This window comes from Anarrhichthys ocellatus, unplaced genomic scaffold (assembly GCF_004355925.1).
Source record: "Anarrhichthys ocellatus isolate YVR2014 unplaced genomic scaffold, GSC_Weel_1.0 scaffold46, whole genome shotgun sequence".
NCBI classification, from domain to species: domain Eukaryota; kingdom Metazoa; phylum Chordata; class Actinopteri; order Perciformes; family Anarhichadidae; genus Anarrhichthys; species Anarrhichthys ocellatus.
In genome coordinates, this window is record NW_022280076.1 from 3,064,811 (window position 1) to 3,084,199 (window position 19,389).

Here is a 19,389-nt window from a genome sequence, read left to right on the forward strand (position 1 = left end):
AAATTATATTGACCATGATTTCATGTATAAAAGCAACAAAAGGGGAAAACATCCAAGGGGGGTGAATACTTATGCAAGCCACTGTACATATATATATATATATATATATATATATATATATATATATATATTCAGGTGCACTATTTATTTATTTCAATTTTTTTTTTTATTCAATAGCTTTACAGTCTCTGATGTTATTTAAGTAGCATTTTTATAAAAAATATAAATGAAACATGTATCACCAAAATGACAATATGCTTATGATATTTTGAAAAGAAAAAAGATAATAATACCCTCCCCATGACGTCAGGGCATACGGCCAATCAGAGCCATCTCTCTCTCTCTCTCCCTCACTTGATCGCTCTCTGTGCGTGCGTGCATGCGTACGTCTGTGCGTGTGTGTCAACTAGTTGTTAGCTAGCGCTAGCTACCCAGTTAGCTAGCTTCTTGAAACATTTTAACATAGGCACCGTTTATACCAACGAACAGCTGTCGTTCACCATGAGAGAAGATCTCCACTCCCGCTGCACGTCTGTCAACGTTTAATGCCAAAGACGATGGGGGGCTTTCAGACTACAACGATAAGTTAGCCAACGCCAACAAAAAGTAAGCTACAGTTTTTTTGGGACAGGCGATTGCCTTTTTGCTTGCTAGCATCCTGAGAAGGAAAGCTCTGAGATTTTGCTCGGACTGGATGCGGAAGAAGGATATGAGGCAAAGCAGGACAACTAATGCTAAGTGTAAGCTTTGCTGCGATCCGAATGTTAGAAGACATTTCACTGTGAGCACCAATCAACGTTATTATACGAAGCTAACATTAGCTAATGACGAGCAACTAACGTGCACCCAGCGATCAGCCGTTATGCTAACTTGGGTAACATGTATCGTTACCCAGCTAACGATAGAGACGTTACTCTGGTTGAAATGCTATATATATATCCGGCCTAGCATTAGCCGGTAACTAGCGTCAAACACTCTGATGGCGTTTGTCAGCCAGTTTTCTGTAACCGTTAGTGTACCGCTGCTGTCAGTTATGTGTTTGTATTGAAAGAGGTGATTGAAGCCGATCAGGTCGTATTTTTGCCGATCATAAATGGAGGTTAAGCTAGGCTAAAGTGTCTGCTAGCTTGCTAATGTCAATCAGAAAACTTAATCTAGCATTGGCCTGGACATGAGAATAGGGCGTTTTAAGCTCTGTCATCCTGTTTTAAATATGATGGATACAACAGCTAACGTTATGTTGTGTCATTTTTGTTTAAAAGACATCTATTGACACACTTACCACTCGTTTGATTTTAGTCATTGTAACGTTAGCATGTGTCAATATAAGGCTTGTAGTCGTCAGTTAACTCTACCGCAGAAGCTGGTCAAATGATTATCACTGTGATTAAAGGTAGAAGTTATGAATGATAAATGAGCACGTTTCACAGTCGACTCAACACAAATATAGTCTCATTTATCTTGTGTTGTGTTGCTAAATTAATTCAAGATCAGCTGGAAATCACAAGGAAACTATATATGATTAATAATCATGTGGAATTCAAGAAAGTAACGTTACTTAAAGTAAAACAAACCTGTTAGAAATGAAGGCTACCTCTGAGAAACAAACCAGTTTTGATCTTTCTTTCAGATGAACGTTTTTTCCTACATTCAGTGGGTTACCATTGTGCCAAAAAGTCACTCTCCTGATTACCCAACAAGGATTAGGCTCGAGTGTGGCAACCTCGGTGCAGGGAGAGAGCACATAGTGGCACAAGAATATGCAAGGGCTCTTCACCTCAACTGAAGTCAACATATCCAAGACACAGAACTGTTGTCCTTGATGAAACGGTCTTGGTTAACCTGCCATCCCCAATGGAAGTGCCATCGTAGACATACGATACTGTGGCTGGAACTGCTGCACAGTTTTTTGAGCTACAGCCCCGGAGGGAAGCGTTTCAGCTCGTAGTTGAACTTGGAAGGTGGCGATGGGTTCCCAAGCGCTTCAGATATTGCGGCAGGGCGTGTGGGCTTCACTCACGGGAGGCTGGTACGTGGACCCACATCAGAGCACATTCTCCAACTGCTTCCACCTCTACCTTTGGATATTTCTCCTGGCCTTCCCCTTTCTGCTGTACATGGTAAGAACGTTTTCACAGCAGGTTGATTTCAAGTTTATCCCAAAATATGAAGGAGCCACTAAATTCAGGCACACATTCTTAGAAACAATTTTTCCCCAATACATGTTTGAAACATAGCATTACCTCTTATTTAGTTCTCTAACAATGCAAACTGTACACAAACAATCACAATTTAGACCTGTTCCAATACTGCAACATTTGCATAGTGAGGTGGCATTTAAAGGGAATTTGAATAGTCTTCATATTGTTTTTGTTACCATCATTTGTTTGAGCTGTGTTAATATTCAGCCCCCAACTTGATGATGAAATCTGGGTGGCAGCAGGACCTAGGAGTTCAGCAGGGCAACAGCACGAGTAGTCAGACAACCGGACAGCTTCAAAACAATTCATCAGTCACTAGAATTAAAAATAAGACGATGCATCAAAATGAACATTTTAAACATCCGTTGTAGTTCTTAAACAGTGCTCATGCAAAACAGTAATATGTGAGTTGGGTCATAATAGTTCTAGATGTCGTGAATGCCTCTTTGGTAAGACATTATTTATAGTACAGTTGTCTATAAGCTTCCTAGTTGACAAGCAATGGGAATTGGCTTTCGTTATTACATAGCACTGAGTCTTTCCTGATTTAGAGTTTGCCATCCATTATTAAATAACTGGAACTGCATTGTCTCGTTGTTGTATTTAGTCTCAGTTGCTCTCTTCTTCACTCCCTCTCAGGCTCTTCCTCCTAGCTTGGTGGTTGCAGGCGTGTACTCCGCTGTGGTGGCAGTCTTTTTCACAGCCATTAAGGTGGTAAACTACCGGCTTCACACTATGTTCGATCTCGGGGAGATTGTAGAGAAGAAGCATGCCTCACTCACAGCCGAAGCCCCAAAGACGGAAGACGGAGATGAAGGTTCAGGAGATGGGAATCAGCATAGGTAAGTCGAGGTGTTCTGACCGGTTTTGGATAATAGTTGTGACATGTGAATGCGGTGACATCCTTATGTGTAACGTCTTCACAGGGATAGTCATGTTGGTGTGGAGATGACTGTGTTTCGGAAGGTCAACTCAACACCTCCGGTGCGCTGTAGCTCCCAGCACTCTCTGTTTGGATTGAACCAGGTGTCGGTGAGGATTATCATATTCTACAGTTTTATGCAGTCTTCATTTTTCTCCCTCCATCTTTTCTCCAATTCTTTTTGTTAGAAAACATGTGATTTTTAACTTCCTACATCAACTTTGCCTCAAACATTCATTTAGAAAAAAAATGTAGCTCTCCTTCCAATCTGCTGGGCAAATGTTTTCATTAGATCCGATGTTATCATTGATTATTGATTTATATTAATATGGGTTAACTATTTAAATGCACTAACTAGTGTTTTCATGATACCAAAAATATGTCTTTGTTACAATACCTGCCTTAAGTATCATACTGAAACAATACAACAGCAAACACCTAAAACACCTGGGAAAGTAAAGGAGGAATGGATGACAGAACAGTGGAATAGTGTGAAAGAGGAATTATTTGTATCGTACATATGAAGTGGAAGTAGAGTGCCGCTGTCACACATTGATGCAACTCATTAAAATGGCTCTTATTAAAGTGTTGCTATTGTTTTTAACGGCAGAGTATTACGAAACTTTTGAAGTATCTGTTTAATGAAAGTGTTTTTTTTTTTTTTTCTTTTTTTTTTTTTTTTCATTGTCCTTGTTCAGGAGTTTTTGCCCCAGCTGGAGGATACAGGAGGCACTCACGGTAAGTTTTGGAATTCTATTGTTTTCATACTTTTAATATTTTAAACAGTGGTATATATGTAATCTATAATCTTCAGTCTTACTGCCTTTGCAGTATTTCATTTAAGCTCCAGATCACTGTGAGTTTAGCCTGTGTTGAATATGCACTGTGTTTGAGTGACGTCTTACCTTTTTACCTCAGATATCAAAGAGCTAATGAGGGAACAAGGAAGCAATAATGTGATTGTTACGTTAGCTCACCGAGAGATCCTACGCCAGAGGTCCCAGGACACCATTCGTAAGTCTGCTACTATTCCGTGACCATAAACAAACATCAGACACACTGAACACTGTCTCATCCTGCCAGCATGGGAGACCAGGCTATGAGAATACCAATACTGTGTACATTCCAGTGGAGGCATGGCTCTTAATACTGTCCATCCGTCTGAATGATTTATAATAAAAGACTAGAAGCTATGGGTTATAGCTTCCCAAAGTGCATTTTAATCTGTTTTTTTGGGCATTTTAATCTGATGTTGACTTGTTTTACTGTACAGGGGCTCCCAGTGTGGTTCAGTCCTGCATTGTTGCTGCTCTGGGAGGAGATTTCCCAGGTCTTATGGGAGTATCTGGAATGTCAGCTGGTTTTGGAGAACCTGGAGTTTGCTTGTCCATCCCCCCTTCACCCTCCAGTCAAGAAGATGGAGGCGAGAGAGAACAGTTGCAGGAATTGGAGGAGTTACCAGAACAACTGTCTCCACAGAGTCCTGAGGACAATGGGTTGGGGGCTTACTCTCCCCTTGGCCCCTCTGCTGAATCTGAGAGCCTGGGGGACACTCCCCTTAGCCCCCTTATAAAGAGTAGCTTAAGTGAGGAGCTGAGTGAAAATCTACTGGGTTTGGGCCTTGACCCTGTGGCGTTTGCACCTGGGACTGAGCACCCAGGCAGCCGCAGTGGGGTAGCACTGGCTGCCGGATCCACGGACAGCTGTTTCAGTGCAGGTGGAGCCACCACAGACCGTGAGACTCTAAGCACGGTGAGCAGTTACCGCAGTGAAAAAACGGATTCCACTCAGCTGGAAAGTCCTTCATTCAGCCAGCCCGGGCCTGCACACGGACAGGCTTCTGCCTCAGCACCAGCAATAGGTTGTAACATCCCGAAGCCCTCAGAGGATCCAGTAGGAGAGGGGGGCAGTGATACTGACAACCTGTCAGATAGTGTGCTACTCCGCTCCCCTTCCAAAGAATTCTCCCTCAGCCAGGGGCTAGACAGGACACTTGTTGAAGGGGAGGATTTGTCCCCTGTACCCTGTGATATCGCACAGCCCAGTCCTCTCCAGAACTCTTCCCCTTCGAGTAGTGGCCGCTCAGAGATTTGTGAACTAGACAGAAATGTCTCGGTTCCACCTCTACCCCCACCTCGGCAGGCCAATTCAGTGCCCTCAGGGCTGGCCCTGGGTCTAGTGTGTTCCGAGCCTGCTTTGCCCATATCCTCTACCCCCTTTTTACTGTCTGACCAGCCTGCTCTGCAAGCCCAGCAGGTCGTGCGCCCTAAAGACTTAAAGCTGCTGCGGGCCAGCGGCAGTAGTGTGGGGCACAGGCCGGGCCGAAGGAAAGCTCCACGGCGGCGAGCTGGAGCAGGAAGCAGTAGCTTTGACTGTGGCTCTTACAGGCGTCACCACAATCACAGACAACACAGAGATTACATCCCAGTGCGCAGCCGACTGGGCGCCAAGGCCTACAGTGAAAGTTTGTTTGAGGATTCCAGCGACGACGACGACGACGACGGCAGCGACATGAGCGCTGGCTCCAGTCTCGGCTCTCAGCGCCGATACAGTTCAGACGACGACGATGACGACTCAAGTTCCTCTACCTCCTGCTACTCCCCGGAGCTCGCTAACACTGGCATCGCATCCCCGCTCCCCCCCGCTGCACAACTGCCCACTCCAAGGGAAGTGGATTTACCTGAAACTGCTGGTCCCTCACATTCTCGTGCTGCTCAGCGCTCTTCTAGCACTGCTAGTGCCAAGACTCACGCAAGAGTGCTGAGTATGGACGAGGCAGGCGGAGGCCAGAGCAACGCAGCGGATTTGCCCTCCACTCTGCTCACGATGCCCTCCACTTCCACCCCTGCACCCCGCACCCTCACCATCTCCAAGTCTGATCTGGAGGCCCGCACCATCCATACCGACGGCTTCCCGGGAACTCATCATCATCATCATCATCATCATCGGCTGGATTCTCTTGGAGGCTCTTGGACCGGCAACCAGATGGGCTGGAGGGCAGAGGAGCTGGTTGAAGAGGGAGCTGTGGGAGGAGGTGAGCTGGTGTCCACACTGTGTGTTTTAGTTTTACTAGTGCAGTCGTGTCTGTTCGGAGTGTGTGTGCACATTCAGAATATGCCTATTGCTTATCTCCCGGTATTGCTGCTTAAAGCGCTGTAGAGGGGTGTGTCCTTTCATTGCGTTTGCCCGTTTGGAATGCGTCTCTTTCATTATTATTATTATTATTATTATTATTATTATTCATGGCCAAAACACGTTAGCTTGAAGTTGGTGGGGATTTGGTGAAGTGAAAAAACTTTAAAGCAAATGAAGTGGTGGTAAAGAAACAGATCAGATTTACTGACATTATAAATAGACGGTGCTGACATAAAATCATATTGAATGAATAATAGAGCCGGCTGTTATTTAACTTTTTTTCGACAGTGTAATTTCGACAGTGTAAACACTTAACACATCATGTAGCACTAACTGAACCACTTACAACAATGTACTTTAACCTCTAATTACTTGAGGAAATCACTAATATTGCTCATTCTTTTACACTACAGCTGACCCTCAAAATGAATGCGTCATAAAGCCATTTGTTTGGACATAGACTCAGTAGGGGGTTGCCGTGCCTGGATGAATGTAGAGGAAACGATTACTAGTTGAGCTTTATTCAGTTTAGTGCATACAATTGCGTCAACGAGGCATTGAGGATACTTATCAACGTCTGCTTTCTAAACGCAAATGCTACAATGGCAAAAGTCAAATCCAGAAATGGGCAATTGTTAGATTGTACCCCGTACATCGACACTGTAATTCAAACCGTTGCATTGATGTAACCGATAACCCCTCTTACAGCCATGGCTCCAGAGGATGGAGGCAAACACGACTCGGTAAGCAGTGTTAAGAGGACCCAGGCCATCCGCAGGAGACACAATGCTGGGAGCAACCCTACACCTCCCCCGTCCACCATGGGCTCCCCTCCCAGGTTAGTCAATTCAGCTTACCTGAAAGGCTTGTATCTGATACTTTGCCTTATCTGTGCCTTTATTTGACCCAATCTCTCTGCAGTAGTCAAAGCTATTGACAAGTTTACAGTTAATGGAAGTAAGAATTGGTCAACTTAATTCAATTTAGGGGAAATATTTTTGGGGATTTACCATGAAATGTATATTCTCAGTCAGTTTTTGAGTAATGCATAATAAGATATGAATTAAAAACTTCCACTGAGGGGACATGCCAGCCTCGTTTAGGCGTAGCACTGCTACGATTACGTGTTATAGCAAATGTTAGACGTTGTTCTTCAACTCGTGTTTTTTGTTCCCGCAGCCTTCAGGACCTCCAGCGGGCTCGGACCTCCTCTCACTCACGGACCCGCACGCTTCCCTCAGCCTTACAGTTCGCCTCCTCTCTTCTGCTGCCCCGCAGTGGCATTCACGAGGCCTCCACCTTTGACGACACGTCAGAGGGGGCGGTGCACTATTTCTTCGACGAGAGTGGTGAGGCATTGGCTTTAAAGGAGCAGTTCAACATTTTTGGGAAATGTGCTTATTTGGTTTCATGTTGCAGCAGAGTTTAAAGGAAAGATTGATACCACCCTCATGTCTGTCCTTTTTAAATATAACGCTACAGCAGGAAACCATTAGCTTAGCTTGACAACTCGGCACAGAGGGGAACAGCGAGTCCAGATTATTCCCTGTTGAAAGTTTTCCGTTTCAGTTTTCTGTCTGTCGTTAAACAGGAGCGAAGAGGTCCTACACATTTGGACCTGGCGGAGGTGGTTATGAGGACCCAGTTCAGTAAGTTCTGGTTTTTGCCCTTTTTACCAACTATCAGTTTATTTGCTGTTAGAAAGTCATGACTAGAAACTTCACTTATTGCCATAATATTTCACACTTGCAGGGAAAGGGAGAGACAGTCCCAGTCCTCGAGCTTCACCTCCACCGAGGTCCAGGAAGGGGCACCAGTGCTGTCCATGCTGCAGCCAAGACCTGTGGTTTTACAGGGCATGCAGGTGCGCAGGGTGCCTCTGGAAATGCCTGAGGTTAGCAGTCTTTGATGTTTGATCTGGTAGAATGTCATGTAAATAAGTCAGGACTCTCTCTCTACCTGAAAGGAAGCTATCTCAGGTCTCTTCTTCTTCTGAATCACGAATGTCTCACCTCATCTCTAGTTTGATCTGGATCACGAGTCTCTCCATGAGTCCCAGGAAAACACTCTGATGATCGAGGAGAAAGCCAAACCCAAACAGTACTATCGCTTTTGGGTGCTGCCTGGAAAGTGGCTGAGGGTTCGATATGATCGACTGGCTCTGCTGGCGTTACTGGACAGGTGCGCCGAATCGTTGTGCAGTAGAGGAGAGAGAGAACTCTTGAGCTTATTTTAATCAAGTTGTGTATTACATGGCCAGTAGTTAATCATTTCATGTTAATTATCTTTTCCAACTACTGTGATTTCTATTTATTTATAGAAAGCGGTGAAATAGTGGGATCAAACCGTGGTTATTAGTTTGTCCAAATATTGATTTCTCTGCTGTTACCAGGAACCGCCGCGTGGGGGAGAACGTGTTTGCTGTGGTGCTGGCCAGTCTGGTGGCCTTCCTGGGGTTCCTGCTGCTGCTCCAGGACTTTTTCAGGGACATCTGGGTCTTCCAGTTCTGCCTGGTCATTGCCAGCTGCCAGTACTCTTTACTGAAGGTACCATACCTCATCTCATCTTAGTTATTTGTTGTTATACTACATATGAAGTGTTTTTAATACATGATACAACGTTACTTGTGTGTGATGTCTCCATCTTTCAGTGACTTAATATCCCTGCCTCTTTGTTTCAGAGTGTACAACCAGATGCAGCGTCTCCCATGCATGTGAGTCCTGGTTACACCTTTTTTTTTAACATGCTACAATATACTTAAAGCACAAACTTAAACACACGTCACCTTGTTGTTGTTGTCGGTTGTAATTGTGTCTCGTCTCTTGTCTGGTGGTAAACAGGGCCATAACTGGATCATTGTGTACAGTCGACCGGTCTACTTCTGCCTGTGCTGTGTGATGATCTGGATCTTTGACCTATCAGGGCGCTCTGGCAGCCTGCAACCCTTCTCCCTCTATGGTGTCACCTTCTTCTCTGCACACTTCCTGCTCTGTGTCAGGGACATGCTCATCGGTTAGTTTTTTATACATTTGTATTGTACTTGGTGTGCAGGTCACCACACTTTGATAATGTCTGTATTTGATATTGGAGTGGTATTTTACTAAGAGAATAGCCATGAAAATAAATAAATGTCCCACCAAGACATCCCATTTATACTGCAGACACTTAAAGTTTCACATAGTTGATAGATTTAGTGTTTTTGTGGTCAAAGTTTATTTCCACCAGCTTCACCTTTTTCTTTTAGCTTTTTAACCTTTTTTCTTCCCTTTTTTGTCCCAACAGTGTTTGCCTTGTGTTTCCCGGTCATTTTCCTGTTTGGGTTGCTACCTCAGGTCAACACTTTTGTGATGTGTCTGCTGGAGCAGATCGACATGCACATTTTCGGTGGAACTGGTAAGAACATGTCAACACAGACGGGATGATGTGTAGAAGAAAGAGAGAGAGAGACGTTATAGCATCTTATGACCAGATCAGATGTCTTTAGTCCTGATCTTCTCTCTGTGTCTCTTTCCTCAGCCACAACCAGCCCCCTCTCGTCTCTGTTCAGCCTCATACGCAGCGTGTTGGTGGCTGCTCTGCTGTATGGATTTTGCCTCGGTGCGATCAATGTAAGTGGAACCCGAGACGTATCTTTTTTTGTTCCCGTTTCTCAGATTATGATCAGAGTAGGAATTGATGTGGACAATCCCTAATTCCATGTTTTATTTCCTCACATTAGGCACCTTGGGGGGATGCCCATGTGCCAGTACTGTTCTCTGTGTTTTCTGGCCTCCTCCTGGCCTTATCCTACCACCTCAGCCGGCAAAGCAGTGACCCCACCATCCTGTGGTCAGTACTTTGTGTTTCAGACTGTGTAAACTTTGATGTTACTGCTCACGGTTCCTTTTTAAAAAAAAAAAAAAAAAATGTTTTTACCTTTTCCACCAGGTCACTGGTCAAGTCTAAATTATTCCCAGAGTTGGAGAACCGAACACCAGAAGAACCCCCTGTGGAGATCAAGGACCCTCTTCCTGAGAAGCTGCGTAACTCTGTGGTAAAGATCAGCGCTCACAAACAGTTTCACTTTTAGTTTCACGTTGTCAAGTCTCTTTACAGTCTTGTGCCTCCTCACTGCTTTCTGCAGAAGGAGATTCTTCATTCAGACCTCGTCATGTGTCCCCTCATGGCTGTGATTACCTTCGCCATCAGTGCCAGCACAGTCTTCATCGCTCTTCAAGTTAGTTGGAGCCGGGCTTCTGACCCTGTTCTTACAGCACATTTCTCAATTCACTAAAATAGATGTCCACCGATTTTTCCTGCTAATTTCCCTTTTGATCCGCAGCCTGCTCTCAGCTTCGTCTTGTACATCCTGGCCGGAGTCGTGGGCTTCATTACACACTATCTCCTGCCTCAACTCCGCAAGCAGCTGCCGTGGTTCTGCCTGGCTCACCCTGTGCTCCGCTCTAGAGAGTACAGTCAGTTCGAGGTCCGAGGTGAGTGTCTGATTTCTTTTTTTTAATCTACATTCACATACGCAGAAAGAAGCACGGGGAAGTATCGTAAAAGTATGAGAAGAAAACCTACCAATACCTAATATGAACAACTGGAACATTAAAAGTGTCGCTGCTGGGAAAAAAAGCTGCATGGAGTAAATGAAAAGCAGTCGGATATCTAGACGAAGTGTTCTTCAGAAAGACACCTAACCTCAAATGTCTTTAAGGGAGCTTCAAAGTGTGCAACAGCCCCAGACTGTAATTATTATGTACTACTCAACAAATCAACACTCAACAACATCAATAGTGGTCAAGTGGCAGAATTAAAACTGAAAGACCTTGATTTAGTCTATTTAATCTCAAGGTTTTCTAGTATTTGAAATGCGAGGGATGTCAGGAATAGTACGGCTACATTACTCGGTGTATAAACATCTTCTGCCAGATTTATTTCACAGCTGTGCAAAGCTTAAAGGGGAACAAAGGGGGAAAAGCTAGTGTTTGGACCGTGGAGTTCCTCAACAAGTGTGTACGATGGTTTTTCTGTTTGTTTGCCCCAGATGCTGCTCAGTTGATGTGGTTTGAGAAGCTGTACGCGTGGCTTCAGTGCGTGGAGAAATATTTCATCTACCCGGCTGTGGTGCTTAACTCCCTGACGACGGAAGCTCGAACTGTGGGCCAGAACCACAAAGATCTGGACATCTAGTAAGCCTCTCCTGATTCTTTCTCCGTACATGATGCTGTTCTTCATCTTCACCCTCCACTCCCTGGGGGCATGAGCCGTGTGTGTTGGATCCGCAGCACATAAAATGAATAGACACGCTGAACCAGCCCCCCAGGTGTATTTCTCCCTGCAGATGGCTCTCAGCAGCACAAGATACATATATTATATCCTCCCATTAGTTTCCCCTCTTCGTCTTGTCGACCAGGCAGTCTGTATAGTAGTCTATGTAACGGTGAATATGGGAGAACCAGGACTGAGCAGATAAGAAAGTTCAGTGTTGAAACTTTAAACTTTAGCACATTCAGGCCACCGCTTAAATCTGTGTTTATCGATCTCATTTAAATCCTTACTCGATCGTTTTAGTCGTTTACGTCGATGTGTGTCTCTGATTTCCTTTCTCTCTCCGTCTGTTTCTTGACCCCTCCAGCAGCCGAGCCCTGTTCATCTCAATAGCAGGCATGAAGTTGCTGCGTTCATCTTTCTGTGCACAGTCGCAGCAGTACGTCACACTGTGCTTCACCACGCTCTTCTTCCAGTTTGACTATCCACACTTCTCGGAGACCTTCCTAATCGACTACTACTTCATGTCCATTCTCTTCAGCAAGGTACGGATGCGAACACCCCGTCCCCTCACAATTCTTAGCACAGATATTATTAGATGACACTTTATTCTATTCTAAAAAAGCTGAATTTCACCGCCCTCTCTGGTTTAAATACCAAATAGTGCCTGTGTAGTGTTATGAATACAGTTGTCCATGTGTGTTTTTTAATTGTCTTTGTCCTTTTGACTTCTCAGATGTGGGACCTGCTGTACAAGCTGCGCTTTGTGTTGACTTACATTGCCCCCTGGCAGATCACCTGGGGCTCTGCCTTCCATGCCTTCGCTCAACCCTTTGCTGTTCCCCGTATCCTTCAGCTTCTTTGATTTTATCTTCATTTAATTATGTAGTGTCCTTTTACTGTATAATACAATCTAATACAATAGAGATATCCCTAACTCGTGTCACTTCAGACTCGGCTGTGCTTTTTGTTCAGGCCATCTTCTCTGCCATCTTTTCTACCCCTCTCAATCCCGTCCTTGGCAGTGCAGTGTTTGTCACGTCGTACACCAGACCTGTCAAGTTCTGGGAGAGAGACTACAAGTATGTTTGTTAAAAAAAAAAAAAAACTGCAAGTGTGAGATTACATTTCATTAAGTCCAAATATAAAGCATTTCATTCTCATGCTACTTTGTCATATTTGCAGCACCAAGCGTGTCGATCATTCCAACACCAGACTTGCCACCCAGTTAGACCGCAACCCAGGTATGCCACAACACTCATTATCTCTATCTGACTCGTTTATTTTTAATCTCTTCTTATGGTGATGGTCTGTTTTTTTTCCTTAAAGGTGCCGATGACAACAATCTGAACTCTATTTTCTACGAGCACCTGACGCGCTCTCTGCAACACAGCCTGTGTGGAGACCTGCTGCTTGGCCGCTGGGGCAACTACACCACAGGCGACTGCTTCATCCTCGCCTCGGACTACCTCAACGCTCTGGTGCACATAGTCGAGATTGGAAACGGCCTGGTCACCTTCCAGCTGAGGGGTCTCGAGTTCAGAGGTCAGCAGTGAGGGATGATGGGGGGGCTGACAATGTTTGTGGCTTACGTTTGAGTTGTTTACGTGCTGTTTGAACAGGATATCTGTCAAGTGCTCTCAAGGATAGCGTTTATTTACAGAGATCAGGCTCTGGTGGCCCAGTCAATAGTATTTATATAGCCCATGCTTCCCCCACAGTTGAGGTAATTCATGTGAAATACTGGTGTATGCTGTGCAGCTGATCCTCATCTGCTTCACGTCATGTCCAGGTACCTACTGTCAGCAGAGGGAGGTAGAGGCCATCACAGAGGGGGTGGAGGAGGATGAGGGCTGCTGCTGCTGTGAACCTGGTCACCTCCCCCACATGTTGTCCTTCAATGCTGCCTTTGGACAGCGCTGGCTGGCTTGGGAGGTGGCCGCCACCAAGTACGTGCTAGAGGGCTACAGTATCAGCGACAACAACGCAGCCTCCATGCTGCAAGTATTCGACCTGCGTAAGATCCTCATCACTTATTATGTCAAGGTGAGCCGTTGATCAACAGAATTCTTTGTTTTCTTATACCGTGCTTCTTGCTAACGCTTGACATGTCTACACTTGGTCTACATATATGTTAAAATGTCCCATTGCCGTAATCATTTCCTAGTATCACCGTAGTACTGAACAATTCATTTTTAATTTTGAAGATCCAATAGCAATGTGAAGTGTGCACACACTTGCCTTTCCTGCAGTCCGACTGTTGAAATGATAACTGAAATTGTAGCCGGTAGCCTCAATGCTAAAATGTTTATTATTGGATATTTTGGTCATGCGTTCATTCCCTCAAACAGAGCATCATCTACTATGTGAGCCGATCTTCTAAGATGGATGAGTGGCTGACTAACGAGACCATTCAGGAGGCTCTACGGCCTTGTCTCGGCTCCAACTACGTAGACAGTGACCCCACCTTCAACCTGAACATCGATGAGGACTATGACCACAGGGCCTCTGGCATTACCTCCTCCTCATTCTGCATGGTTTACCTGGACTGGATTCAGTATTGCAACAGCCGGCGTCAAACGGTCAGACTCTCTACAGCACTTACTCTAGAATCCCACATAGCTCAGGGCTCTCACTTATAACCATTTCTAAATTATGCATTTTGTTTTCTCGGCTCACACCATTTTCAGCTTTTTGCACGCACATAAACTTTTAAGTAAAAATCCTGACACAAGCTGAGTAGTATTTGTGGAACAAAAATGTACAATATTTGATCATTTATTTTAACTTCTCAATTGTGTTGTAGCCGGTGACTTGTGAAAGAGATTCTCCGCTTGTCAACCTCTGTTTTGGGCTGTGTATCCTGGGCAGACGAGCTCTGGGCACGGCCTCCCACAGCATGTCTGCAAGGTAAGGCCGTACGACCCCGTCTCTCACTGTGGCTAACACCACCTGTCACTACCCAACCTGCAAGAGTTGTTGTTTATCTTTGTTTGACAGCTTGGAGCCGTTTCTCTATGGCCTCCACGCACTCTTCAAGGGAGACTTTCGGATCACGTCTCCCAGGGATGAATGGGTGTTTGCAGATATGGACCTGCTGAACCGAGTCGTGGCACCAGGAGTGCGGATGTCCCTCAAGTTGCACCAGGTAGAAGGAGAAGACGACAACTAGGCCTCAGGGGGTAAAATAATGACAGTTTTGTCCCTGAACTGAGACCAACCCTGTATTCTGCGTTTCCTCAGGACCACTTCACATCTCCAGATGAGTATGAGGATCCTATGGTGCTGTATGACGCCATCACTGCCAACGAGGAGAAGATGTTGATCTCTCATGAGGGGGACCCCGTGTGGCGCAGCGCTATTCTAGCAAACATGCCTTCACTGCTGGCATTGCGCCACATCATGGACGACGGCAGCGACGAGTACAAGATTATCATGCTTAACAAGAGGTTCCTCAGCTTCAGAGTCATCAAGGTCTCCGCTCGTACTCTTTGTACCGTTTGTGGCTTGCTGTATTGGATTATTGGTTATTTATTCTTATTTTTCTATGAAATTCAGTTGCTTTACGTAGAGAAAGCTTTTCCCACCCTTGACCAGATTTAGGTTATTTTGTCAATACTGCCGTCTCTCTCTGCCGGCCCCTACAGGTGAACAGAGAGTGTGTGCGCGGGCTGTGGGCGGGGCAACAACAGGAGCTGGTTTTCCTGCGCAACCGTAACCCAGAGCGTGGCAGCATTCAGAATGCCAAACAGGCCCTAAGGAATATGATCAACTCCTCGTGTGACCAGCCCATCGGCTACCCCATCTACGTGTCCCCCCTCACCACCTCGTACGCTGGGGGGCACAGCCAGCTCCGCTCTGTGTGGGGAGGACCTGTCAGCCCACACAACATTTACACCTGGCTCATCAGTAGCTGGGACAGGTACGTGGTCTGAACTTCATGTTCTATAAATGTGCACGCACACACGCGAACGAACATCGTCAATGTAATAAACGTCTCTCTGCAGGTTACAGAAAGGTTGTGGTGCCGGCTGTAACAGCGGAGGAAACATCGAGGACTCTGACTGCGGAGGCGGCTCCACCTCCATCTCCACCAACCCAGCCGTCCACACCACCCAGAGTACACCCGCCTCCAGCCTTCCACAGCCACACATTAGCACTCTCCAGCCCTTCATGGGTAAGACGTGAAATCAACCGCTGCTTCTGTTTTTATAAGCCAATATAGTACCAATGTTATTAATGATTGTTAAACTCTTCTCTTTCGTTGTTTTATGTCGTAATGTTCAACAATGGTTGCTTCTAGTCAATAAGTTCAGCTGGAGATTGAGATGATTGCAAGCTGAGTAATTGTTATTTAGACCTTTTTAATATTGTAAAATTGACTAAATGAAATCGCTCTCTTGCATTTCAGGTACAGACAACCCTGTAGGTCCAACCCAGAGCTGGCCTCACCACCCCCAACCTCTCCCACTAGCTCTGCTCAGCCAATCAGAGGGCAGGATGGAGGCAGGACTGCTCACATCCCTACAGCGGACATCCTCCATCCAGGGGCTCTTCGGCCAGCAGCTCTCCAGCTCCCAGCTCTCCTTCAGCAGCTCTCTGGCTCCACCTTCTCTGCCAGGCCCAGAGCGCTTCTGCCCCGCGAGCCTCCTTGAGAACTCGGGCCACAGAGCAGGCCAGCGGGCTGGCCTCGGCCAGGGCGGCGGACTACACTACGAGAGCCACTTCAGCAAGTGGAGTTTTTCAGGCAGAAAGGGCTTTAACGGACCAGCAGTGGAGGGGGACGGAGGAACAGTACAGACCATACGCACACAGGTGAGAAGGCTGCCGGTTGGTTTACTCTTCACTCATTTGTAACTGTAGTTTTCCAGCCCATAGAAGTTTTTATTTTGTGGCATGTGACAAGAAGGCGCATAACTTCTAAACATGCTTCTGACAATTTGTTAGTCATGTTTTTCAGTGGAAGTGCTGATTTTGTTCGATGAACTTTTAAAACATTCTCTTCGCAGCCTACTCCTCCTGCACCCCGACATGAGACCAGTCTAACACAAGATCCTCTGGGAGCTGCTCAGATGATGGATCCAACCCTGCTGACTGTAGGGGACCCCCCCACCCCCCGAGAGGAATCCACAGAGCTGCCTTTACTTGAGCACCTGCGCTGAGTCTGCACTGGGAAAAACCCAGAGTGACACGCTTTTGAAGTGAAAGCACACCACGGTTGAATCTGGACCGGGCCCGACCTGACTCATTCTAGACTCGTTCCATCATCCTCCCCTTTAACTAACTCGACGGCCCACTACGTGGATGGATTTGGTTATGTACTCGTCTCCCGTCTACTTGTCAGCCAAAGGAGTTGGACATCGGATAGCATGCTGGACTGATGCACGTCGGATCATAAAAGGATTTCAGACAACCTGTTAATCCCAAAGTCAGCTCTCATCATTGCTCCTGATGATAAACTCATTCTGGACTTTGTTTTCAGACAAAGGCACTCGGTGTCTCTACGGACAGCAGTAGTGAGAGGCCAGTGCAGTTATAAGGGATGTTTTGCTTGAGGATTGATTGTTTTTCTATACTGGAAGATAGAAAATCGCTTCTAACTTTCTGTTACTTAACATCTGCAGCAGTTTGTTTTTTTTGCGTAACCAATCAAAAAAACAAACATTACTGCTGTATGTGCAAGTGAAGGATACGTGGAAACCGTGATAAGCCTTGTTTTGTTCCCCCCCAATTTTACCATCCTCACCGGACCCACAGACGATATACACAGTACACTCTGCTTCTTCTTCTTCTTCTCTGCACATTCTACATATTCAACAAGAAAGAAACACACACACCCTACCAGAATGTCATCCTTGTCCTCTGGTCTGTTTCCTACAGAGGTGCCTGACAACATCAACACTCAACAGTTCTGTCTTGGAGCAAGTTTCAGGGGTTAAAACGAAACTCCCTTCCGTTCCAGCCAAAATGTGGTGCTTTTAACCGCTAGTTTACATTCTATTTAGGCCTGGACACCAAGTCCTGAATCTGACTAGCAACACGGAGGAGGGGGAAGACTTTGGACAGAGCTGGTGCCCATCGATCAGGATCAAGCGGGGGGGCGATTCCAATCTTTGGAAATTGTGTTGATCACAAACCTACGAACTAGGAGTGTTAGAAACTTAAAGCCTTTGTTTTTTTTGGTGAGTGGAATGTCCTCTATTTCAATACTTTACTTGAAGAATGGTGAGTTCCTCTGTGTGTATTTTCTCTGGATGAGGGATCAACGAGGCCCTCTCTGATCAGATCCACTCAGCTCATGACTTTGTCACTATAAGGGACCCGGGCTGCTTTGTGTTGGGAGCTCTGTTTTCTTTGCCTGCAGCGTGGCCCTCCCGTTACTATACTACTGCTTCTGCATCTCCTGCTACTACTAATATACCCACTACTACTACTGCTGCTGTTTCTACAGTCCAATCCAGCGTTTTAGTTGGAAATACACAAAGTTTAACAAATACTGAAAACAAAGGGGAATATTTATTTGATTAATATTGTCTCACAGATATCTTTAACTGCGTTCGTCAATATGGTGTGATGTATCGGATTGGAAATATGCCTTCTGTCAACTGCACCCCCCACCCCTCCCTCAATTTGTTTATTGTCATCACATTTGTATCATCTCACCAATGGCTGTCTTTTTATTTTTGTAATACAGTATAACTGGAAGTATTCCTGAGAAATGACTTCTAAGTTGGTTTCTTTCCCGCTCCTGTACTCTCTGTTCCACCGCTTTGAAAAGCAAATTGAAACACTTGATCGAGGGTTGAAGCAAAAAGGGAGCCGGCAGTCGACCAAATTCGGCCCCAAATGTTCCCCCCTACATCCAGTGGCGCGGCCCCCCACATGTCTGCAGTACTTGAATGATTCTGCCGTAACATTGTGCTGTAGCATTAATCGCTTCTGAGAGATCATTTGGTGAGAGAACAGTGTTCCCCTCGAGGAGACCTGAAAGGAGGCCGGCGCTCTCAGGGTCTGTGATTGGAAATAAATTGACTTTTTCTGCAGGAAGACTTTTTGTTCAGAAGGAGGAAACCCAGAAGGGATGAAAAAAAAAAAGTGTCACGATAATGAGGCAATTTGAGTACAGTACAGGCCGGGTCACATTGACGTTACAAAAGATGCCCGCCCCTCTACGGGTTACAACATGTTCCGCATGCTGTTAAATCCACATATTTGTTGAATCACTTTGTCTTTGCAGTTTCAGCTCCTTACAACATCTGAACAAGAGTTACACTAGCATAGTGTAAAGGCTTTTTCTTTCCTTTTTAAAAAATATTTTTAGCAGCTGTGATATTTCAGTCGGTGTCTGATGTGAAGCGGCTGCAGCAGGTGCGTCAGTGTCCCTCAAAACACATTAGGAACTCCCTCGACTTTCTGATGATGTTCAGTCATGTTTCTGAAGCGACGGGGAGCGATGTTCTTTTCTTTGCTGGCGTGTGGAAAGCACAAGTTAACGGACAGATCTGGGTGTCAATAAAAAGGGATTTCTTAATCTCTTAAATTCTGTACAGCATGTTTCTTATATAAATATATATTTAAAATACAAATCTATTTTATTATTATTGGATTTAGGGTTATTTTAAATTTAAGACACTATGTTGAGATTTGGGGGAGGGACTCTTGTGTTTACCCATCAGGCAAGAGCTGAGTGGAGAGAGGCACTCTTCCAGTTGAAATGTGCAGTTTGGGAAGAATCAAATACTTTTGCACAAAATGTATCGCATACACCATCCCACGTTATCATTTTATTACTGTAGTTATTTTGGGAGGGGAGTCTTTTATTTAAGAAGTGGATGTTCAATGGTCTGTACAGTTTTTTTTTTTTTTTTGTTTTTTTTT

The 19,389-nt window shown here is 45.3% G+C and overlaps 1 protein-coding gene across 5 annotated transcripts; it reads left to right on the plus strand.

Annotated features, from left to right (window-relative positions):
• The first annotated feature begins 345 nt into the window (after positions 1-345).
• LOC116395365 (pecanex-like protein 3) lies at positions 346-19,266 on the plus strand. Of its 5 annotated transcripts, XM_031869215.1 has the most exons (37): positions 346-606; positions 1,631-2,120; positions 2,841-3,043; positions 3,128-3,233; positions 3,822-3,861; positions 4,042-4,137; positions 4,397-5,605; positions 5,681-6,157; positions 6,967-7,096; positions 7,438-7,607; positions 7,850-7,907; positions 8,011-8,152; positions 8,282-8,439; positions 8,651-8,804; positions 8,939-8,971; positions 9,099-9,270; positions 9,541-9,651; positions 9,775-9,866; positions 9,977-10,086; positions 10,186-10,291; positions 10,382-10,474; positions 10,580-10,730; positions 11,288-11,432; positions 11,879-12,056; positions 12,248-12,356; positions 12,464-12,593; positions 12,697-12,755; positions 12,841-13,056; positions 13,304-13,557; positions 13,863-14,093; positions 14,318-14,421; positions 14,512-14,659; positions 14,755-14,985; positions 15,159-15,433; positions 15,519-15,688; positions 15,923-16,326; positions 16,521-19,266. In XM_031869215.1, the coding sequence occupies exons 2-37, from the start codon at positions 1,968-1,970 to the stop codon at positions 16,671-16,673; spliced, it is 6,771 nt and encodes a 2,256-aa protein (XP_031725075.1). In that variant the 5' UTR covers positions 346-606; positions 1,631-1,967; the 3' UTR covers positions 16,674-19,266. The 5 variants fall into 5 exon arrangements, with proteins under 5 accessions (XP_031725075.1, XP_031725072.1, XP_031725074.1 ...); XM_031869212.1 differs by having other exon boundaries at positions 4,397-6,157; XM_031869214.1 differs by having other exon boundaries at positions 4,397-6,157; positions 8,011-8,122.
• The last annotated feature ends 123 nt before the right edge of the window (positions 19,267-19,389 follow it).